The sequence below is a fragment of the Seriola aureovittata genome, chromosome 4 (genome assembly GCF_021018895.1).
Source record: "Seriola aureovittata isolate HTS-2021-v1 ecotype China chromosome 4, ASM2101889v1, whole genome shotgun sequence".
In the NCBI taxonomy this organism is placed as follows: domain Eukaryota; kingdom Metazoa; phylum Chordata; class Actinopteri; order Carangiformes; family Carangidae; genus Seriola; species Seriola aureovittata.
The window spans coordinates 16,245,717-16,270,751 of NC_079367.1; the positions used below are offsets into that span (position 1 = coordinate 16,245,717).

Consider the following 25,035-nt stretch of genomic DNA (forward strand, 5'->3'; position numbering starts at 1 on the left):
ACTGTTGGACCATCAACCACAGCATCAGGCCCCTTTGCTCCAAGAGACAAAGTGGCAGAGTATGGTAATGCAGTTTAAATAAATTGCTAGTTACCCACCAAAATCAAAGAGTTGCAGACACCATTGCTCTGACTGCACATGAGACAAATGTAAAACAGCTACTTCATTGTCTGCTTCCTGCAGAGTATGTGTTAGTTATGAGTCCTTCATCACATCAGGGTTTTGTGAAATTCAGCAGTTATTTCCATGCATATTTGCTTAATTTCACTCTGTGTCACTGCATTAGTTGAAGCCCAATGCCTTTTAGGGAACTTCTACACATTTGTTTATATCTATTGGTTTCTAATAAGAGAATCTATGAAAACTACTATATTTCCTAGTAATATTTCTAAGCCTGACTCACTGTTTTCCATTTTTGTGAATTTCTGAGTTTCTTCAGGAGTGTGCAGTAAATCATGACAGCTGAGAGAGGCACCACTGTGGGACTGAAGAGCAATAGGCTAAAGGTAGTCTAGGTATTTTAATAATATTTGGTGTTCTTCTTTTCTAGTTTTGTGAGGGTTTAAGATTCTGTAAACACGATTTTAAACAATAATATAGCAGCAAACAACTGTTGTCCTGAGCAGAGAACAGAGTCACGCTCGTTTTCTCTGCTGGTTGTCTTGGTGTCTGGTCTAGCAGTGTGTGCATGTTGGTTTATGCACTTGTGCAAGTTAGTGCATGTGAGTTCCTCCTGTTAAACCTTGGGGCTCCCTACCTTTACAAAGACACAGGTACACAGAGACCGCCCACACACGAGGTGGCACAGTGCAGAAAGCAGCCTTCAAATAAAAGCCACTTTTCAGAATTTCCACCACAGAAGACACAATGTTTTCATCTAAAAAAGCCCTCACACAAGGAAAGAGATAAGACCAGCACACAGGCAGACTGACCGTGGGGACTTCCACCTCAAATCCCGGTCGGACAGTCAAAACATCCATAAAGTTATTAAAGTTATTACAAACTCCATCGGTGTCTGAATCCGCTCCTTCAGCCTGCGGCCGTCCCAGGGGATAACTCAAAAGGCTGCATTTCTTTACTTGTCCGACCTTGGAGCCAATACTGGTCTGGTTTAAATTTACCAAGATGGAGAATCCCACGAGCGGCTAAAGGGCTGCAGTTGGACTCGGAACTGGCTTTTCTTCTCCACGTGTAAGTAATTTGTTGGCTACACAATGTTACGTGTCAGTTTTCATTAGTGACCGGCTACAGAGCATGTTAATATTACCTAGCTTTCTGTTACCCACGCTGTGCATGTGTTTGGCCAAAGTTGCTGTCACTAGCTGGGTTACTGCTAGCTTTGCTGCGCATATCATGACGATGCTAGTGTGAGCTAATGGTTGTAGCTAGATAGTTTTTTGTTGGCGCTCGTGTGCACAGGGTAACTTCATTCAGTCGTGCTTCTTGTTGTTTAGTCGCCAGGCTTTGAAACACTTTGCTGACTGAGAACGGGAGGGGAGGGGATGTACTGGCTAAAGAAAGGCCGGAGGTGAGGCCGACTAAGCATTTGGGTCTGAGATTCTGAATCAAATAAATATCAATTATTTATTTAAGCATTCAACACCTGCTCCACCGGTGAGCTTCTTACATTGCACCGAGCCAAAGACATCCTTTGCCAAGATGGCCTCATTTATTAGCACCAGTACAACAGGTCAGAAGTGGTCATTAGTGTCATGTGGGTACTTGAGCTGCAGCTCTTTTTATGTGCTTCTCACTGCGAAGGATAATGGGATAGAATTACATTTGTATCATCTATTACGTTCATTAATGTAGCTCAGTGTTACCATTGTTACAGCATGAATTATTTAATATTACACTGTGTTGTTATTAGTGAAGCCCTCAGCGGGTCTGCCCACACTAACTGTCAAGGAGCTGATATGGCATTTGAAGAAAGCCCCTTTGAAGCACAACCACCCCAGCTCTGTTATCATCACTCAGGCTCCAATGAGACACTCGCAACACTCTGAGCAGCTCTTATCTTTATCATGACCTTTTTGAAATATGTGTTTGTTGCAGTAGCTATTCAACAGCTTAAGCACCCCTCCAGGATATCAACTATTATTAAATCATTGCATTCATTTGGATGTTGAATGAAATGCCTGTTAAAAGTACGAATATTCTGACCCTTATCACAGCTCTTGACTGAGGCAATTACACCATTGCCTGGAATGTAGAATCAACCTCACCATTCTCACACATATTCCTTTTCTTAACAATGTCCGTCAAATAATAGTAATTGCTGCCTGGCAAATAGTAATAACTGTCATGTACTTCAGTAAATCTGTACTAAAAGTGGCATAGATGAGATATGAATAGCTCTGAGGAATAATAAAGTAACTGGAAAATGCACAATTAAATCAAAATAACCTGGATCCAAATTTATTACAAAATTTTAATAATTACCATACCCAAGCTTACTGTTTTAATTAACAACAATTTCTTCATGGATTTGCAGTGAGCATTTTCCTGCTGTAAGGTGTCCTATCCAAATGATTCATGGTATCGCAAGCTGTTCATCAAGATGAAGGGTAATTATGATGTACCTGTTCATCTGCATTCACACTGAATCTTTAGCATCTTTAGAAGAGGTGAATCAGTGCCAGTCATGATGCCATCAGAAAGGAAGCGCTCTCTCTTCCACAGAGGCAACAGGAAATCAGTTGCATGGTGAAAGCCATTGTTTAATCTCAAAAGTGTGCCTGAGGGGGGGAAATTGTAAGACAAGGACATTGTTGCAATGGATAGGATTGGATTAATTGGATATGCTCCACATGTTGTTTCTTCTCTGATTTGGCAAAGTTTGCTTGATATGCATGACAGTACGATGTTGAAAGCAAAGGACTAAAGTGAAGTTCAGTGAGCTGGGCTTTTCAACTCAGCCCCCTCCCCCTATTCCTTGCACTTTCTAACCATCTGTCTCCACCTGGCTCTTTTCTGCTGTAATGGAGGTCTGTGAAGATGGGCCCGAGTCATTTGTAATCATTTATACCCCCTAGGCAGAGTATCAATCTAAATCTTAACACAATCTATCAAATCTGAAGCGCAGGGTTGGTATAGGAGCAGTGGGAGATGTTGTTAATTGTGCTGGGAGTGAAAGAGAGAGATTGGAGAGCACTCTTGGTGCAGATAGTCATAATCACATCCTTGGTGAGATGAGTCCTTCCTCTTTCTCTGTCTCCACTTTAGCTCTGTTTAATGTTTTCCACTCTCTGCTTTTGCACACCACTCCCTCCAGTCCTTTCCTCTCTTCACTCCCCTCTACAATCACACACAGGAGAGGCATTCGAGTGCTGCACCTGACCTACAGAAATAGAAAGACAGTTTTTGTTTTTTTGTTTTTTTTGTTAGCTAGTTAGTTGGTTTTGGTTTCAGTTGTATTTTTCATAGGGATTTCTTTAGTCTGTGCAATTAAATGATAAGAAGTTAACTACGACTCCCAGGGGGCATTTTGGCAACAAACCAAAGTACAGGGCAGATTAAAGATTTGACCTCATGGTGGCGCCAGATGAAAAATCAGGGGATAACCAAGATTATCATTATTATTCATTTTCTGGGGATCTTGAACATCTGTACCAAATGTCATGGCAGTCCATCAATTAGTTGTCAAGATATTGTAGTGTTGCCAACAGTTGTTTTTATTTATACATGAATGCACTGGACAATTATGCATGCAGGCAACTTCAGCTATTTCTACACTAAAAGAGGAATTTTATTATTTAATGTTGCTTTAGTTTCTTTTCCAAGTCGACTTTTCTCCCTCCCACTTGAGTGTAAGTTCATGGAGGAGTTCACTGATCCTCCTTTATCTCACCAAAGGATACATCAAGGCAAAGGCAATTATGCCTTATTGATTCACTGATCAAAAAGTAGGACATGTTAAACAGACGCAAGTGAATCAGAGAGAGACAGTCTAAAGCTTTGCTACCCTGATGAGGCTGTAATATAATATTTTGTGCAATCAGCAGAATTTCAGTGTGGTAACTAAATTGGAAAAAAAAAGCAATTATGAGCTTTGGAGTTAGGAACATCCTTTTGACGGCTGCTTGACAAGTTGTCTTTTGAGTGTCCTAAAGTTTGAGATGCTTTGCTCTGTTGTCAGCCATTGACCCAAGAGACCACATTAACATCCATGTGGCTGAGGCATCACAGTTACTTCTTGACAGCTATTGAGAGTGTAATATACCATCATGCAACTGACACTTAATTAGGTGTGTAAGTGAAGAAGTGAGAGAGAGGAAAATAGAGACATAAATCACCAATATCTGACTGATCCTAGTCTTTTTGAAATATTAGAGAAGGTCCTGGAAAATACTAATATAGCCTTTATACCCATCATCCTAAATATTAGGATTGAACAGTAATTTTTTAATAATGCGTCATATCTAACCAAGCTGTGCATAGAGTGGCTAATTAAAAGTTTTTGTCTTTTTCCAATAGCCTGAGACACCAGTCTCACCTTCATCTACACTTGTATTGATTCATTTTCTCTAGATCCTGGCTTTAAAGCTGGTGTGGAGGCGTGTGGAGGGGTTATTACAGATAACCTATTCTCAATTCATATTTTCTCCCCTGCTGCATAGAATATCAAGGGGATTTCAGTGGTGCCTTTGAAAAGGATTTGGCCCAATTTTATTGGGGGGGAAAAAAAGAGAAAGTATAGCTTGGATTATAGATGAAGGTAAAATGGGAAGGCACCCTGTTATCAACACAACTAAAATAAGATATCATGTGCCATTAGGAGTTTAGCTTTTTTTTTTTTTTTTAAAGGTGAAGGTAACAGGTTTTACTCTTTGCAGTGTAAAAAAACAAATGCTGCAGTTCCTTGTTTCTTAACTGCTTTAACAACAGACAGAAACAGGCTTTCATATGTTTTCAAGACTTTCCACCTTACTAGTGACTGCCAGCTCAGAAGTGGAGCAGACATTGTTATCTGAGGAACTGTAATGTTTTAAGTCAGCTGGAAACTGCTAACAGCAGGTAACGATAGCAAACAGATGCTGCAGCATTGTTTGGTGTTTCTCTTAAAACAACTTCAGTGGTGAGTTTTAGTAAAACCCTGATTTTAGTGGCGCAGTGTTTAGAGTGCGTACAATAAAAAAGCTTAGTAATTAAATATTCTCTTTGTTGCTAAAATTACAATTGATGTGAGCTATCCGAAACTTCTGTATTTTATTGTTTGGAATTAACTATCTACTAGCCCATTTCAGTAAACATCAGAACCTTCAGGAAATTATTATTATTAAAAGGTTTTTAATTTTGTAACAGCAAAACCCACTTAGTGTTTGCTTACTGTAGTGAGATACTTTAGATTTGCTGTTTAGCTGTATGTATGTTGGGCCTGAAAACATATTCAACCTGCATCATTTTCTTTACAGACACATATGTATTCCCTATCAAATCCGTACCTAAGCTTTGCTGAGTCATGCTGTGCCATCATATATTTTTTAAATGCTGTTTCATCTCCTGCCGTGTGCGTGCAAACACTCTGTTTGACATGCCTGCATGCCATGCATTGACTTGCAGTGAATAATGCATAAGAGACTGAGGAACCTGTAGAGAGTGACAGGGAGTGAGCAGCAGCAGCAGCAGCTGATTTTACTGATGGTTTTTTGGGGGTATGTTGTTTTTAGGGAAGAAGTGGCTTGTGAGGGAAAACAATTCTCATTCATCTGCAGAGGTTGGATGTAATCTTGACTGAAGCCTGAAGGATAAGAGGTGAAGGCAGGAGGAAATGAAACAGATACATATCAGAGTAGCGTTAAATTCACTGTCGGTTTGGTCCTGCTGGCAGTGAAGAGTGTGGATGTTATAATACTGTGATCTCCAATGGACCTGCTCCATAGTAGCAATATATCTTTTTGTCATTTATCTGCACCGAGTAAAACTTTTAAAGAGATTGGTCTAAAAAGTTACTGAAATGTCCTGAATGACTTTGCTCTTTCTCTCTCTTTTTTATTTATGTTTGTTACAGTTGGTGCACAAAGCAATTTAGAGACAAAATACACAACTATATTAAATCATGACACCAAATGCACCGCACACCTGCAAACCCCCGAAACAAACTCCTTACGGGTCATCAATGTAATGTGAGACCCTAGAAGTCAGATGCTACACACAAACATGTAGGGCACACACACACCAGGTTGGTTTCAGTTATAAAAGTTGTGTGTGTGTGTGTGTGTGTGTGTGTGTGTGTGTGTGTGTGTGTGTGTGTGTGTGTGTGTGTGCGCGCGCGCGCGCGCGTGTGAGCAGATGTTTGTATTCTTTTTTAACTCGTTCAAACATACTACTCTTGAGTTGTGAGCGCATGTTGTGAATCTTGCATAATTGAACAGCCTCCATAATTTTCTTTCTCTCAAATTATATTAAAATCTTGATGACACACTATTAATTCTTTTGTTGCATACAAAAAAGCTGTTTCTTTTTTCCTAGACCACCTTGACCGTTACATTTGAATTTTTATTTCAATATCTAATCGCTATGATTATTATTTTCTATAATTTCTCAGTCATTGAACCTCAGCAGACAAGGCTGTGGTAGTAATCGCCTCTTAAGGAGCAACATATTAATCTACAAGAAAAAAAATTCTTGAAAGCTTTGCTGTAAATTAAGTGAATATTCTTTGATGCAATGCATCATTTCCAGCGACAACTGTAGACTACAGTCCAAGAGCCTAGCACATGCATGTACTAACTGTGTTGCAGAGACTACTATTTCAGTTGTGATACCAAAAGGCCTAAGGTTCCATTTCTGTGTAACCCCTTTTCTAACTCATCCATTCACTTTGCCTTTGAGACAGAACAAACAACTAATGTATTATGTGAAAATGTGCAGGGGCAGTGCTGCACTAAAAGCAGCATCAACTCTTCTGCTTTGCCTGACAAGTACAAAAGCATTCTATTAGATAAACCATTATAGAAACAGCCAAACAGCTACTAGTTTTTCTCCAGTTTTGCACAAATGACACTTTAATTTCTTTTTTTTTCTTTTTTTTTAATAAACAATCAAGACTAGTCAGCATTCTTGCTGCTGATTGCTTTTCATTTCAGTTAATTTAGGGATCACTCTTTGATCCATTAATAATTTTCAGGAACAAAAAAGGAAGCACATGCAGTCATTATGGATTACTTATTACAAAAGGCCAAAATAAGATAATTTTTAGAAAAAACATAGAAGAAACAAAGAGGTGTGATGCATGAAATGAACACACATAGACTTCTTTATCTTGCAAACCTTAGCAGAGATGGGATGTCCAATCCTTCTCAGCGTGAGATGCTGCTAAACTATGCATAGTGTGCTATATAGGGTATTCAAATGGTGTAAGGCTCAGTGTTGGGGGGGGGGGTTCTGCTCTGTGCTGGGAGATAGCAATGAGATCCACCATTAATCATTTCACAAGAACATGACAACACCAAGGAAAGGGAGCTGAAAGGATAATAAGAATACACAAGAGAAAACAAGGCCATTCAGTAGCAATAGTTCAATAGCTTTGAGAATACATTCTGCAGTATAGGAATAGATTATCATTTTTAAATCCTGAAGAATAAGAATAATCTTTCTGTATGCTGTTTCTTTATGTAGTTTACTTGTTCAAAGCATGCAATTTAATCAAAATGCTTTCACTCAGTAGCCTTATTTGGAAGTTCATCGAGGTGACAAAGACCAGTCACTCGCACATCAGCTAGCAACAACCTTGGGGATGTAGAGAGACCAACCTAAAGTGTTTTTCCACTGTCATACTGCAGAGTGAGAGGTCGCAGAGAGATGACAGGGGCGAAAAATGTTTTCCATATCATCACTCTAGAAAAAATCATTCCCCAGGAGACATGATAGATCACTCAATCACTTACTGTTGCAAGGACCAGAGATGCCGGCCTAGATGCCTGCTCGGCCCAGCTGAGGCGGCACACCTGGGTCAAAAGACACAGATGCATCAGTCATGATTGCAGTGGCTTAACACCGCAGGGCACAGCTCAATGGTGAGTTTAACCCTGACAGTTAAGAGGGGCTCTGCAGAGAGCGTCTAATGGCCCTCCACTGAGAAGCTAAATATACCAATAAGTAGCCAGATTACATCCTATCATTAAGATGAGAGCTGTGAATGTCAGACAGACCTTCTTAACGGTGTTTCAGAGGCCTCGGTGGAGCAAAATAACATTTTAAATTCTTTTATGCAAATATATCTGTACGCTCAAACTTTGGTAAACAGCCTAAAGAGTGTATAGGGGTTTAGGTGGGATCACACAATGAGATTAAACAGCTCATCCATCGCAGGCCCAAATGAGAATTGTATAAATTGTTGAAAATTATTATGTATGCAAATTGCTCCTGATGAGTTTTACAACAAAGCCTTTAGAGCCTTTGAATACAGCAACACATTTTTAATTTCGCGGAGGTGGATACACACCGTGGTGAGCTGTATTCTATTGTCATTTTGAACCAGTTCAGTCTAAGCAGTTATTGAAGTTTCTATCTAATTTAGTTGAACATATTATTACACTGCACAAAACATAAGCAAGAGCATAAGGTGGAGTGACATTGTAAAATGTTTCATTAAGATATTGCTCCACTTTGTTTGAGTAATGTATATGTTAAATAAGTGCAGTTATTAAACAATGTGGCAGGGCATTGTTTCAGCAAAGGAAAGAAAACACCACATCACCGTTCCCCTCTTTTTGTCCTTAGTTCTTTGGTGTGATACCTGCAACGTATATGACATTATCTTGTTCCTGCTTCTCTCCCTGTTAGAAAATAAAATTAGTTTAGGCGCCTGCAAACCCAATTACTGGCCGACAGAAGGTGTTCAATGTGTATGCATGAAAATGGAGGGGCAACACCATTGGTTTAGGTAGGCCTGATTAGATGTTGTTGTAAAAGTCGGTTTGACTGTTAGAAGGGCAGAAACGCTGTTCGACAAGTTTCACAATGACACATCTATGTGGATTCCATAGATGAGTGTCATTCCCATCTGTTAAATTGTCATCACACTGTTTACTGTAGATAAAAATTACACAAATGTGGTTTGCTTACAATTTTTAAGACACTGAAAGCATCATAAATTTCAAATGGGAGTCGCTTCGGAAAAAAGGACACTATCAACTATAAATCATCCTACGTAACCTGAAGCACACAGTCCTCTCCAGAGAGCCTCTTTTCAAAACGTGATGGCTGATTTTCAAACTCTAGTGGATAGATTACAGTGAGAGCAGGGTCAGCAGATACTTCGTCAGGCTCCTGATATAAACCATATGACATTATAAATCAGGACTTTGCTTATCTAAATCTAAGGCAGCCGAAGTGAGTGCAGCTTCCTGATCGCTGTCTAAAATTGATTCAAAAATAAATTAAACACATTCACAGAAGTATCAAGGGAGAAAAATGCAGCCAAAGACTGAAACTAGACAGAATAAGCAATGTTATCAGTCTGTTGAAGTAGATAAACACGTCATGTAGCTACTTTTCATGGCTTTTATTGTGAAGTAGTCACACGCCATAGACTGTATGTGAGTCACACTCAACTTATTGTAGGTTAGTTAGGTTTTAGTTGAGGTTACAAGTTGTACATGTTTGTGCACTTTCAGCAAGCATGGCCTTTTCCATCGGACGTTGTACAAACATTCAAAAATGGCTAACACTGGGAGACAAATTTAAGAAGCTAACAGACAGCACTAAATATACTCAGGGTCACAAATGTCAGGGAGAAAAAAGAAGTAGTTTTAGCATAAAAAAATAAAACAATTTAAAAGCAGATATTCACTAAAAAAGCCAATAGCTCAGTCTATGACAAGCTTAATCCTGCTCTGTTCATTTACAGTAATTTGATTCGGCTCAGCTCCCACACCTCCATCAGAATCGGCCTCTTGTGGTTTCAGGGAACACGCTGTAAACACGTAGGTCAATACAGCTCCTGAATCTGTGCATTTCATTTCAATTTAATAAGGTGTCACTGTGGTAAATGAGTGTGGCACAAGCTGGGCAGGGCCTCCCTCAGTCTGCAGGAGATGACTGATGATCAGAGTTATCTTGCCTCGCCATAAACCATATATGCGTTTATAGTTTGTAAAAGTCCAATAGATGCTATTAAATAATATTAACGACAGTGATACACTAGTTTTGTCATCAAATTTTTTTTTTTTACCTGATTATTAGACACATAATACCTTCATAAAGTTTTACAGGTTTGATCAAATGAATCTATCTCTCTATAAGTTATTATTTTATTTTATTACAGCCGCTCTTTTATGCTCTCATTTTCATCCATATGTGGCAGCAGCGTTAATGCCATTCACCGGGAAAGCACTGAGGAGAATCAATATCTATTTACTGTCTACTGTCTACTTCACCTGATTCTGACCCCATGTGTTGACTCACCTTGTTGAGCTTTACAGACTGTTAGCTATTTCCAGTATAAACGCCTGGTTTGGCATCAATATAGTATATGTGTATTTATATAGCAAAGTAATTCATTATTATTATTAATTAGACAAAGGTTCATTTTTTGAACCAAAATAAAATCAATCAAATTTTATTTATACTAAAAATACAATACAATTTTTTAATTGTACAATGATTTGATAAAATACACAACTAAGGGCTGTTGTGATACAGGGGTGTCCAAAAGTTTAAGACCACTTTCCCAGTGCTTTACGTGATACATTCAGGAAAAAAAGTTTTCTTTAGCATGCTAGGCAGATACAATGGAACAAATAGTCTTTGTACATTTCAATTGTGTAGTAAAATAATGTATTTCTAAAAAAATAATAAGACATTTAAAAGTAATAAAGTTGAAAACCTTGCTTTAAGCTGCTTAATAAAAGCTGCACTCAAAAGCAGGATAATATTCCAGCTGTGTCATTGATGTTTTCATTGTATATAGTCCTTCTATTCAAATTGCTCTAACCAGAGGGAGAGTCATGCTTCACATTCCTTTTTCAATAGTTGCACTATTTCCCATTTCTCACACCTCTGGGCCACATTCAGAGCTGTGGATCCAGAAGAGTCCAGACGTGTCCTGTCTGCTCCATTCAGCAGTAGAGCCTTTATGATTGGCACACAGCCATGCTGGGCAGCCAGGTGTAAAGGTGTCGCCTTTCCCGAGTTTACTACATTGACATCTGCATGATGTGATAACAAATGAAGGACACTTGGGAAACAGACACTGTTACAAGCTACATGTAACGGTGTCCATCCTTCACTGTCCTCCGTCACGTTTGGGTCGGCCTTGGCCGCCAGGAGCTTCGCCACCACTTCCGGCTTGCTCTGCTTGCAGGCGAGGTGGAGCGGGGTCCATCCATTCTCCCCTGAAGCATTCACACAACCACCTTGACTCTTCAGCTGGACCACCGTGGTTTCATGACCCTTCAGGGCAGCCAGGTGCATGGGAGTCCAACCTTGGAGGGTCCTGGAGTCTGGGCTGGCCCCATTTGACAACAGCTGCCTGCATATGCCTGTATGACCCTTCAGAGCAGCCAGGTGAAGAGGAGTATATCCTCTGCTGTCTGCATTGTCAGTACTCGCTCCACTCTTCAACAACTGTCTCACGACTCTGTTATGGCCTTCCTGGGCTGATAAATGAAGAGCAGTGGAGAGAGAGCAGTCTGTAGCGTTGGGATCTGCTCCTTGAGAGAGGAGGAGCTTGGCAATATTCAGATACCCGTAGGTGGAGGCTAGGTGGAGCGGCGTCCTCCCTTGTGCTTCCTCACGTTCTTTGACTGCTTCCTCTGACAGCCGTGAAAGCAGCAGGCGCACCACTGTTTCATGGCCGTTCTGGCAGGCCAGATGGAGGGGCATCCATCCGGTTTTTTCCCGGGCATCCGCCACAGCTCCTTTGTCCAAAAGAAGACTTACAGTTTTGTTATCTCCATTCTGAGCAGCAAAATGTAGTGCCGTCCACTGGTCCTCGTCTTCCTGGGTGGCAGCTGCACCGTATTCCAGCAGCAGACAGATGATTTCGTGAAGCCTGTAGAAGAGATGTTTCAACCTTAGTGTACTGTGGTACTTTTAAAGCAATAGTTTGACGTAGACTAGTTTTTATTCGAAGCCAAGCTAACCATCTTCTGGGTGTAGCCTTGCACACAAACTTGAGCGTGGTATCAATCTTGTCATGCAGAAATTTATCAAAATAGCCAGTTGCTAACACAAATTACTTTTCCCTGTGTCACTCTTAAAACAGTTCACTAAAATTACTCATACAAACCTGTGCAGAACAGCAATAATAAGAGGAGTATAACCTCTGGCAGTCGCACAGTTGACTTCAGCACCCAGACTCAGGACCTGCTTGACACTGTCTGTGTCCCCGCTGGCTACTGTGTAGTGAAGAAGGCTCTTTTGCCCAGAAAACTGTGTGGATACATGCTCTCTTTTCACAGACAGTCTGAAACTACCAAAGTCCTTTTTGTACAGCAAACAGAGAATGCCATCCGTGGCATGTGGGTTATCTGTGAAATTAATGCAAAGGGAATTATATAAGAAAAAGACCTTCAGAAACAGTGATTATATTGTGGCATAGGAAATTTTATTTTCTGAATCCTGTTTTATTTTATTTGAGTGTCCTCCTTTTATTGTTAAGAGCAATGTGCTTGTGTACATAATGGTAACTTTCTGGAGCCTGTGGTGCTTAGTCAATACCAGCTGTTGGAATTAAATATTTACCTTGTGCATTGGTGTTTGAACAAACGTAGCTATATATCTACTTTAATTTTAATGGGGCTTATATATGAAAAGATCAATAAAATGTGCTGTGAATGATCTATTCAATAATCCAGTCAGCATTTAAGAGAAAAAAAGCATCCAAGAGGCTGTACGAACGTTTCTTGTATTCTCTCCTGCTTCTGCTTGACTCTGCTTCTCAGTACTAAAGGTAATATTACAAATGTGACAGCACTGTAAATAGCACTTTTTAAATGTCAACCCTCTAGGCTTTGCATTGAACATGATTTTTCTCCTGCTCTTCCCATGTGTTTACCTGAGGGAAGGTCAGACATCTCAGGCAAAGCAATCTAAAATGGAAAAGGAAAGAAAGAAAATACTTCAAAAGTCATTAGCTGAGACATCAATCATCATAAGTGGCTAATAAGCACTTATATCAATCAATACTGTGAGCATGGGTGTTCGAGGGTATGAATGACTCAACAATTACACACAAGTATTAATAACTTGTCTGCACAGAATAACGCAAAGTCATTTTTGTACTTTTCTTTTTTGAGCCACACTAGCTGCTAAAAAAGTCATAAAAAGGGTGGAGGATACTGACTTTAGTGAACCCCCTGAATTTTTCTCTAGTGCCACCATTTTTAGTGAAATGTTTCAACAACTGCTGAATGGATTGCCATTAAAATGTGGTACAGATATCCATGGTGCCTAGAGTAAATCCTAATATATTTAATGGTCCTCTGGCTTTTCATGTAGAAACATGATGATAATGATGATGATTTTCAGGCAAATTCTGCAGTTATAAGGACCATGTTTTTTCTGCTCAGTCTGACAACACTGGCACTTACCTTAAAACAACACAGTGTCTAATTACATCCTCACAGAGCCACTGGATGTAGACCTTTTAATAGTGTAAACTGTATTACCTTTTCTCACACTCTTCCTTATAATACCACTAACCTTAGCTGCCCATTATGACAAAAGTGGAGTAGATATAGTAGATATCAGAATATAAAACGGAACTAACTTCATGTAATGGAGGAACCAGCGAGGAATCTGATCCCTCGTCAGCGTTTTTGCGACAGTGGATTGGTCCAGGGACCTTCAGCACTTCACTCAGAGTCTCTGTTTTCATCAAAATGTCTGCAAAAAAGACAGCAGTCAAGGACTGATCTGAATTTGCCTAATCAACAAATCTAGTCTCAGACTTGCAACTCCAAACCCCAGTTGGATCTTCTTATAATTGCATCACTACAGAGAATGAACAGTCATGCATGAATTACAGGTAAATTCTTTCATAGATACAGTAATATTAGCAGGGAGTTTTTCTGAACATCACAAATAGGAACAGTAGGAGTTTATGAATAAATATGACACTGATTTGTATTCATTAATATGACTTCTCAAGCCATAAGTGCTCGTCTAAACCAAAGTTGCTTGTATGCATTTCACCCAAGCTTCACTACATTCTCCCTCAACTGTTGACTCAGTAATTACATACAAAGCCAAAGAGGACAACATGCTTGTTTTGTTGGGTACATTTCTGTTGAGAACTGCTGCCTGCAACACATCTTTCTCTTCTGATCCACAATATGTGGATCAAGAGAGAAATTTCCACCCAATTGTGACATTCTCCATTTAGGGAGTATAATTAGTAGTATTCCTGAATATCTTTGCATCATTTACACACAATTAAACACAACATCAGACAAATGTGATAAAGTACACGTCATATTTCTATGGATGCAGCCAAGACACTTTGTATGCTCCCTCATAGATGTTGTTACATCTTAAGGGCACACTGGTGATACAGCAATCAAACCAGTCCTTGTACAAATGAAAAGGCTCGAATTCTCACATTGCGTCATTATTCCAGGATACTGCAGAAATGTCATTCCTCAAGTTTAGAGAATTGAAATTTCATTAAAATATGTGTTGGTGCTGTGATCAAGCTTATCATCTATTAGAGATTAGGGATCGACCGATTATCGGCCGGGCCGATTATCGCCGCCGATATTCAGCATTTTGACGCATATCGGCATCGGCCTTTTTTAAAATTCGACAGCCGATAAGAGATCAATTTAAAACTGGGTTATTTTGGCTCTGATGCAGTCGTGCCTCTCTGTCTGCTGTCACTACTCTGTCGCCAGCATTGTCCCACCCACAGCACCATCTGATTGGTTACAAGCAGAGCCACGGTAACAGCCAATCAGCAGTGTAAGCGGTGCATGAACAGTCCTTACACACACGGTGGAGAAGGTCCAGAGAGCAAATACTTGTTTTGAAGGTAAGTTAAGGCAGCAGAGTTTCCCGAAATTGTAATAAAAATCCCAGTCCTCTACAACTCACAACTACTAGTAAGATTACTGTGAGCCCATTAACGTTATATAAACATAAGCGGCAGCTCTGCTCGCTCGCAGTCCCTCCAGACGTGCCTGTTAATCACTTGAAACAAGGTTGCTGATAATATCGATATGTCCGGTTTTATTGCAGGGAAGCCCGTCGAGGTGAAGGCTGGTTAGCTTTTAGCGTAACGTTAACCCATCGGTCCGCGGCTCTAGATGCTCAGCAGACTGTAGCAATGGGGAGACTGTCTGTTATGGTAGAGAATAGTGTGTGTTTGTGTGGAAGTCACATGAGAAACTCTACAACTCACGACTACTAACGTTACTGTGAGGCCCAAGACGTTGGCGGCAGCTGTCTGTTCCTACGATAAACACTGATTATTAAAGTGAAGATGCTTTAGGCTATTTAGTGTTTAATCCCTTGAAACAAGGTTACTGATAACATTGATACTGAAATAGTTATAAAAGTAAGAAGTGTGTGTGAGAAAGAGAGACACAGAGAGAAAGAGAGATTGCAGGGAAGCACGTTGAGGGGATGGCTAGTGAATAGTGTGTGTGTGTTTGTGTTTGTGTAAGCCACATGAGAAGCTGCAGAAACTGACAGCAAGTACCGTCTGTCTGAGAGAAAACTGTAGGGCAATAATGGCTGTTTAACTACCAAGTACTTTACCTTTTTCTGTGTTGATTGAGAGATCCCAAGCAGCAGAAAATGACATATTGTTAGATGAAGTGTGTCCTGAATCTGTCTTTGATAGGTTCTTGTAGAGAGGAGCAGGATATTGCTGTTCAAGACTTAAGACATAATGTAACTGCATCATAAAGCCTACATGAACTGCATTCTTCAAACTGCAAACTTCAGGGAACTATTTATTTATTTATTTAAATTTTCAGTTAACTTTATAAGAGATGCTGCTGACCCTGGGAACTCCTTGCACTTTTTGTTTTTGTTTGAACTTAAAACAAAGATAAGTGAAAGATTAACATTTCAGTTATATTGAAATTTTGGAAAACTTTATTTACTGTAGAAAACTTTAGTGAGCTATTTATTTGTTTAAGTTTTCATTTAACTTTATAAGACATGCTGCTGAGCCTGGGAGCTCCCTGCATTTTTTGTTAGAATTTTAAAACAAAGATATCTATTGTCTAAGGAAAAAAAAACTTTAACATGTTGCAAATCTGAAAAGCTGTTAAATAAACATATGATTAAAGGCATTTGAACAAAGTTAAGTGGAATTTTTCCATTATTCAAAATTTTCACGCCAATATTTTCCCTTTTATTGCAAATAAATATCGGCTCCAAATATCGGTTATCGGCCTCCTTGACTACTAATAATCGGTATCGGTATCGGCCCTGAAAAAACCATATCGGTCGATCTCTATTAGAGATCATCTGTTTTCATCTCAGTGCATTTGGGCAATCAGTTGTTTCTGTCAAAACATCAACTCAGTTGCTTTGGGAACTCAGCGGATAACATAATTACTGAGAACTTAAAATCTAAATTAGAAAGTTAGCAAACAACAATTGTTTGTTTTTGCACCTGAGAACTGTGGCCTCTTCCCGTGATCCTGGTCCCAGCACTGCTGCATGATTCTGATCATCTGATCACACTCATGGGGCATCTGCTCAGGTATCATCTCCACACAGGGTCTCTTACCCTGTGATACCTCCAAGAGCACTGTGGTCACACTGCACCCTGGGTCCACAAAACAGATGTCAGACACAAGGCTCAGTGGAGATTCAACACATGCAGAGAGCAATTACAGCAGCAAAGCAGGTTTACTTGTTTCAACACAGTATCAAAATAATTTGTCAGAGGGACCCCGGGCCTAATTATGTTGTGCACTAAATTTATGCTACAAATCATGTGACAGTATTACAGGTTCATTCAACGTGCCACTGTTGCTCTCTGTCCATAGGTATACGTGAGCAAGCATCCTGGGCGTCGGCTAAAACAGTGACGTGACATAAATGAGACTGAATGTGATTGATTGGCATCATGGTGACAGATTAGAATTAAAACTAGCTTTAACATGTTAATGCTTGAGCTTTGGAGGTGCTGGTAGGGGGGGTTGTTACCTTAGGACAGTGTCAGGTCAGCTGTTTCCCCTTGTTTCCTGTTTTCATTGCATTCAAGCTAAGCTAATAGTCTGCTGACTTTATGTTTAACGGACAGATGTTATGTGTTATTAATCTCTCTGCATGAAAGGGAATAAGCCATTTCCCAAAATGTCAAACAGTTTCTTTAAAAGGTTTGCACATGGTTATGTTTAAGTAAATGGAATAAGATATTAGGCCTGACTTATGGCTTGTTGTTGCTCATAGGAAACTAACCATGACATCTTGAGTGCCATGAATTAATTTGAAGGGTGATGACAGAATGGTCTTTTCTATTATTGTAACCACTGATATATCTTTCAGCATGTCTTTTTTCAGTGAAATGCTGTATGACCATTGGTAGACATTTTCTTTTTGTGCTTGTTTACAACATTTGGGAGAGCTAAGGCTCTTTGTTTAGTTGTATCACTTTCAACTTTGAAATTCAGTTTTGGAAACAGTCAGATGAAACTGCTTTCACCCTTATGCTGTTAAAGTGATAATGTTGAATGTTACATGACTCCTTGCTGAAGTTACACCTACAAATCTATTTGATGTGGAGATGTGATACATTTCAAATGAATTAAATCCTACCTGCATACGGTTTCTGCTGTGTCAGAATCTCCCAAATCACAATTCCAAAGCTGTGGATGAAAGCAGACGGAGGCACTTCAGTCCCAATTTTGTCACTTTTGCAACTTTGTAGTGATTGCTCTTATATAAAAGCCACTGAAAAAAAGAAGGTGTTTTTTTGTTCCATAAAAAAGATCATGCTTTTTAAGATTTAAAAAAAAGTGAGTGAGTAAGACATGAGTAGAATATGTTCCTGTGAGTTGTAATAGAGTAAAAATATATACAGTTGAGAGGTTACACTGTGTGAATTGTGGATTGTTCGCTGAATCAGAAAAAACAATGACTCTTTGATGGTGCAATTTCAGAAATGCCCTTGGCAAGTCACCTGTAAACATCAAAGGTAGTTCTTGGAGGATCAGGGCACTGAGTGAAAGTCTCTGGAGGAATATAACTTATGTTCCCTCTTGCTGTCAGATGCTCCATGAACAATGTCTTGCTCATGCCCTCTTCCCAGTGAATTAAACCAAAATCTGAAATCTTAGAGGTAGAAAAACAAGAATTCTACAGTAGTACAGAATTATCATACATATTATTATCTGCAGTCAAATGTCAGCACTGCTACTGTGAGCATTTACAGTCTTATTAAGTTTTTTGAGTTTCACTGACCTTGACATGGAGATGATCATCCAGTAGGATGTTGGATGTCTTGAGGTTAAGATGGAGTAGTGGAGGTTTCATAGTGTGGAGGAAATTCATGCCCATGGAGGCCTCATGAATCATCTGGAACTTCTTTGGCCACATCAAAGTGTGACTGGCTAGCAGATTGTTCAGCGATCCATTACTCATGTACTCCATCACCACAGCAGTCACTTCACTGCACAGTCCGTAGATGGACATGATGTATTTGAATTTCACTTTGGCCATGCTGGATGCCTCATCCGTTACTCTCCTGTGATGGAGAAAAGTAATGGTCAGCAGAGGGGCTTTGGACATTAAATAGGTATTTTGAACTTTGACCACTGGAAACATAAATTTCTTTGTCAAACACGGTAAAAGGTGCAAAGAGTAACGATAAGATCTTTGTAAAGTTCAATAGTAATTTAAAGCGCACAACTATACAAATATACTAAGAAATTTGTGTTAGTAAGTCCTACCTGTAAAAGTTGTTTGCACATAAGCTGTCAAAGCTTTTCAGGGCACATTTTTCCCGCCAGAGTTTGAGCTTGACCTGGTACACCTGACCAAATCTGCATTCTGCCACCTTAATCCAGTTAGCCTCAAAATCGTCCTTCCGGAAGTTCCTGAACTGCCCAGGGGATCCGGCAAAGCAATCCATGAGTACAGAGATCCTCTCTGACACGAGCCCCCACAACACACTCACTCTCTAATCCTACACGCTAACAGGGTTCATCCTCCAGATCAACATCGATCAGTGGCACCGCAGGAACTTGTGTGTCGCACCGAAAGAGAAAGTTGTAGAACACAGATACACGATCAAATCAGTGGCAGCTGGCTGTGTGAAAGGCATGTTGTGTCACATACAGACTACACTACACTGTTGATCTGTGGGAGGAGCTCTTCTGCAGAACTTGTTTGCTCTGAAATGTCACAAAGCCGGTTTTCGGCTGCCAAGACTGCTGACCTAGCATTTAGTCATCCAGAGAGTGTATGATTTCTAATCTTTTGCCTCCAATGCTAAGACTGAGTCTCAGCCATCTGAAAGGGAAAACTAAGCAATTCCCCAGAAATGTGTAGATTCAGCACCAACAGAGTATCGGTTATGATAGCTCATATGATAGATATGACCACTGTAATTTGGATCTTTATATACGGTATATACGGTAAATGACCTGCCTAATGAACCATCCACTGCTATTAAATCGTACTTTAACAAGACGCTTAACCCCCAGCAGATCCGGTGGACCAGCAGTTTGAGACTGAGGATATGACAGTTCTCTGAAGCAGCTGTGCGTGTGTGTGTGTGCAGCCCACATTCCCCCACACATTTGCTCTAAATAGTAATGTCAGCACAACTTGATTTATGGATAAGAAAACAAAAACTAAAATAAAACAAATTCATGAGAAAGGCTTGTCATGCCCACAATACAGATTTTTATTGTTTTGACTCCCACACTCCAAAAAAAGTTCAATGTTTTGAGATATGTTTATTTACTTTCTTGCTGAGAGCCACGTTGATAAGAAAATGAATACCACCCTCATGTCTGCCAGTTAACCAAGAAGCCACAGCCAACAGACAGTTAATTCAGCGTAAAAATGTGAGTGTTCTTGTCACTGTGACGCAACAAGCGGAGGATGTTGCTCCTGGCCAAGTAAACAAGGGGAACGGGGCAGCTGTCTCTCAGGAGGTAAAGTGGGTCACTCATTGATCACAAAGTTGGCGCTTCGATCTTCAGCTCCTCCTGCCCATGTGTCCTAGTGTCCTTGGGCAGACCACTGAACCATCAGTTGCTCTCAATGGTAAGGCCAGATCATAGTCCTGCACATAACCCCCAACAATATATAATTTCATGTCTTTGTTAAATTGAAAAAGATCAAAAGCCAAACGAAATATAACATGTTGATAAAATAATAAAGCTCCAGAAGTGCTTGTAAGCAGCTCTCGTTAGCCAGGCTAGCTGTCCATCCCTGTCTCCCAAAATATATATATACTGTATTTCCCAAAATCTCACAGTTTGTAAAGTTTATTGTGAAACAGTTTTGTGTAGTTACTAGGTAAATGTACTCTCTGGATGGTTTGTGCACTGATTTAAATGCCAGCTTCAAGCTTCAGTGCTGCCCAAACTGTTGTGCAAACGCAGTAGGATTACTTTGTTGTTATCATGTAGTGTCAGGAAACGCATAAAAAGCTATTTCTTTTTGTGGCAACTATTACAAAAAAGCTAAAAACAATTAAAGAAAATTCAAACCAGGCCAAAATACTCAAAGTCATAAGACCATTTTGAATTTCTTAATAATTTAAAGACCTAAACTGGTCAGTAAATTGCAATTGTGTTGAAAATGTACTTTAATGCTTTGTTGGCAAAGCCCAAGCATTCATTATGTGTAAATAAAGTGTGTAGTGTGACAGCAGCCATAGCTGAGGCTCGTTTCTCCCATTCTAATCACTTAGTCAGCCTGGCTAGTTTCCCCTTCTGTTTAAGACACAGAGAAAACAAAATGAGATTAAAAGCTTTTGAACTGATTTGTGTGTGGAGGTTTATTGTTTTCAAGAGACAACAAGATGGAAATGATTTCATTTGCATTAAACTAACTGCCTCTGTGTTTGGGAAGACTGTTTTTTTAGTTCAAATGACATTGCCTCATTCTCCAGTGGAACTGGTATTGCAACTCTTTTAGCACACTATAAATTGATCTATAATTATTCGAGATGTAAATTGCTGCAAGCTGACTTTGAGTGTCTTTCCTGATGTTGTAAGGACTGATGTGTGAAATGCACCCATTTCAGTTCCCAGTGTGTCAAGACATTTACCGCCTTCCACTTTGACTTCTTCTTAGACCCCGTAAATTGTGGATTTCATCTCTCTGCATCATTAAAGCAGGTTTCTCTTTTAGAGATAAGATTTAACCTGCCTGGTTTATGTGAGAGGATTACGGTAATAACACACTCATTCAAAAAGATGGGGAAACAAAGATGTCGTTCCCTCTTATTCCCACCTGCTGTTCTGTTTTATAGGCTCGTCAGTTATATTTCACCACCACTCAACCCTCTTTACGGCTGAATTTATCTGGAGAAATTAGGTGTTTTGTTGCGATGTTAAAGAAAAAGATGAACTCAGATATATACATTTGTAGACACACACATATATAAATTGTCCCTGTGGGTCACTACTAGCTTTGACAGTCATATAAATATTTGGGCCATCTCCCTTGGGTTTCTCCATTCCTTGCACCTAACACATTTAGATTCAATACGGTTCCTGCTGAGAGCATGACGCAAATCTCAGAACTGTGTGAACCCCTCACCCATCAGCCGTCCATCTCCCATCGTCTCTCTCTTTCTCTAGCTGTAGTGAACTGTAAATGTAGACAGGTCACGATTCTGCAGCCGTCTCTGCTCCTCTACGCTCTGAGGTGTCTCTTTCATTTCTAAGACATGGTTAGAGATAGTTATTAATAATTTCACTTCAATAGGATTTCCGCTCCCTGCTGGCTCACCCTGCAAGGCTGTGGTAGGCAGAGGGTGCACATCTGTGGGCTGTCTGTGTTGCCATCAGGCTGCTGACACCCAAAATGTGGGTTGTGGGGGTTCAGGTGGGGCGGGCTATAAACACATTATTGTGAGGCTTTCTGTGATTACAGATTCATTATTTTGTAGCACACTAACACACTGCAGATCATTATGGTGGGCTGTCGATTTTTTTTAGCTGAAATATAGGAAGACATGAACAGAATAACCAACCATAAAAACATGAAAGAGCATTAAATGCAGGGTCAGCTTGGATTTGGAGCAATACAAGTCATGTACACAGCTACATTAAAACCTGTTATCGTCATTGTTATGTACTCTATCTGCACCATCTAAGTTTTTTATTGGGCAGTCCTCTGCAGATTTTTTTTTAAAATTTAGGTGCCAACTTCTTTTAACACAATGCTCTCCCAACACTTCAACTCTCTGTCTCTCTCCTCTCTCCCTCTCTATGAATGCGGGCGTGGTAATAGATGAATTTAACATTCACTGACAGCCATAGTTTCATGCTTCACTAACTCGCACTATTATTTCGGACAGATTCATGGATTGATGTTCCAGTGAAAACCAAGCAGTCGTGATGGGATTCCTGATAGGCTACCTGAGGGGAGAAGTCTGTCTTCATCGATGGAACCAACATCTCGCAGTTCAGCCAATCGCATTAGCAGGCTCCACCACACTGGGGTAAGCTGAGTGGCTGCAGCTAAAGCCTTTTCTATTGCCCCTCATGTCCTCTAATCACTAATAAGCTTAACTCCAGTGTCTCTGATCCATATTCTGAGTGTAAATGGTGCTAAACAAAACCAAGCAAAATGAACAAGTGGGGGGGGGGGGCGGGTTGCGTTGCAGTGAATGGGGAATCTAATCAGCTGTGTGGTAAATGCTGGAGTATGTAAGCTGTGTGTTTCAGACTAGAACATTAATTGGTTCCTGTTTATCTCTCAAGAGCACTGAAAGTTTTTTTTAATCTAAGTCTTATCTTATGCAAATTGTTTTACCTCCTGTATTTCTACAGAATTCTAAACATGCGAGGTACGTGACAGAGAGCAGTAACACAGTGAATCATAAGGCGCAGGATGTCGAGGATATATTTATGAGCGGGAAAAATTGCAATATTATAATATATTCCTCTTTTGTGCGCTGGTTCCATTCTGTGTATCATCTAATTTAGAGGCCTTTGAAATTTTTTAAACCTCACTTAATTTACAACAGTCTCTGTTTTGATTTGCCTGCATATAAATATTTTTGGGGTAAACTTTGCCTGCTGCGTGGACTTTGATCACTTATTTCTCTGTTGAAGAGCTAAAATATCTCTGAATCATTATTTTTACAACAGCATTTGGTTTCAATAGCAACATTCAGCCTTTCATCAGATCTGTGCAATAAATTCTCAAACACTTCTTTTATCTGCTCCCAGATGTTCCTGTTGTATTATCTGTAGTATCTGTACTCTTTTACTACAGCTTTTCTGTGATTTGTTAACTTATTTTTTCTGTGAATAGTTTACTGCTAACAAAGCTAGCCATTATACTAGCTGCTTGACACTAGTATGTTGCTAATACAATAAGTAACACATATATTCAATAACTTCAATGGAAAATGACTAAAGAGGGTTTTTTATTCATCAGGGTACATTAAACCATTGCAGCAGAGGAGGGCGAAATGAGATGACGTAACTCAAAGAGTGCTAGCTGAACCTCAAGTGGTTGAAAACAATATAGAAAATATGACAGAAATATGAGATCAAGATGTTTAAGTTGGGTGAATCATGTATGTCATGATCTATTACTAAGTCTGTGTCTGTGAATACCAGTATGAAACATACATTTCCTATCAAAATGAAACTTTCCAACAACATAAGCTGCTCAATTTGGCTGACAAGGGATGACAAAAACAAGTTAAGGTAACATTATGCCGTCAAAAATTCAATATTGACTTGAAATGACACGGTAACAGTTAAATTGCCTCCCAGTGTTGCCTACAAAGACAGAAGTATGGTAAAAAGAAAAAATGACAACCTAATGATTCTGAAGTGAATGCAACATGATAAAATGTCAGTAACCTTGGCTGCTAAATTGGCCATTAATTGTATTATCTTAATGCCATCAATGCCATCGAAACAGTGTCTTGCTAGTGGCTGTAGATGTTTGTATTGTGATGTTTAACATCATTTACACCAAGCAGTTGTAGTTGTAAAGGCAATGAGACAGGAAATAACCCAACGTATGGATGATATGTGACCCAGCAATATCGTTAATTGCACTCGCCAGGTTGTGGTCAAATGAACAACCCAGCGTTCTGGGTTAAATGGTAAATCCCACACACATGAGTAAGGGAAGAAAAATCACAGTGCTGACAGTGCTATAAGCAATTGTGTAATTTCACTAATACAGTCACACATGGATGAAGGAATATAATGTGAGAAATAATAGACAGTTTGAGTTTTTTCCCATTTTATATTATTTCATTGCAGTGATTCAGGTCAGAGATTCAGAGCAGGGATTAAAGTCAATAATGATCAACAGCTCCTTTTACGTGAAAAAACATTTCACTCTATGTAGAGTATATTCATTCAACTGTTACACAGTATATAACGATTAATGATTGTACATTTTACATTATTTGCCATACATTACATGATCATGATGCAATACGGTAAGTCATTTTGTTTGGACGTTTGATAAGAAAACAAACATTGCCGAGGCTGCTTGTATGTATTTTTTGCAGTAATAAATGAGCTTGAATTTCCCTTATCTGGTGAGAGACATTTTCCATAAACAGTCTATCACAGGGACTCAATAACCGTCAAGCCACAAATGCATGCATTATTTTAAACCAGTATTAATGAGCTATCAATCCCAAAGTATGATACGAAGAGTATTGACTTTTTGCCGCTGAGGGAAAATAAAGGGATCAAAGCAGCTATTCTATTTGGGTGTGATGTTTATTTTCAGTGACTAATAGACTGCTCTTGGTTAAGTGTGAAATTTGACTGCAACAGCTGTGTCACCTATGAGTAGAAGTGTGAATTGGATTGCTCCTCCTCGTCTAGTCTGGCCTATACCGGCTGATACGACTGGCGGCCTCTGCTCTATGGCTAATATGATTGACTGCTCCACTGTCTG

General features: G+C 39.6%; 1 protein-coding gene and 1 long non-coding RNA gene across 2 annotated transcripts; one reads left to right on the top strand and one right to left on the bottom strand.

Annotated features, from left to right (window-relative positions):
- The first annotated feature begins 1,104 nt into the window (after positions 1 to 1,104).
- On the top strand, positions 1,105 to 23,266 carry LOC130168378 (uncharacterized). Its single transcript, XR_008827423.1, has 3 exons — positions 1,105 to 1,191; positions 22,451 to 22,594; positions 22,926 to 23,266. It is a non-coding gene; the product is annotated as an uncharacterized LOC130168378 (long non-coding RNA).
- ankk1 (ankyrin repeat and kinase domain containing 1) lies at positions 10,549 to 19,221 on the bottom strand. Its single transcript, XM_056375179.1, has 9 exons — positions 18,858 to 19,221; positions 18,370 to 18,652; positions 18,089 to 18,240; positions 17,725 to 17,774; positions 16,574 to 16,729; positions 13,718 to 13,833; positions 13,004 to 13,037; positions 12,236 to 12,476; positions 10,549 to 11,998 (listed from the first exon to the last, which is right to left on the bottom strand). The coding sequence occupies exons 1-9, from the start codon at positions 19,037 to 19,039 to the stop codon at positions 10,951 to 10,953; spliced, it is 2,262 nt and encodes a 753-aa protein (XP_056231154.1). The 5' UTR covers positions 19,040 to 19,221; the 3' UTR covers positions 10,549 to 10,950.
- Positions 23,267 to 25,035: the final 1,769 nt, after the last annotated feature.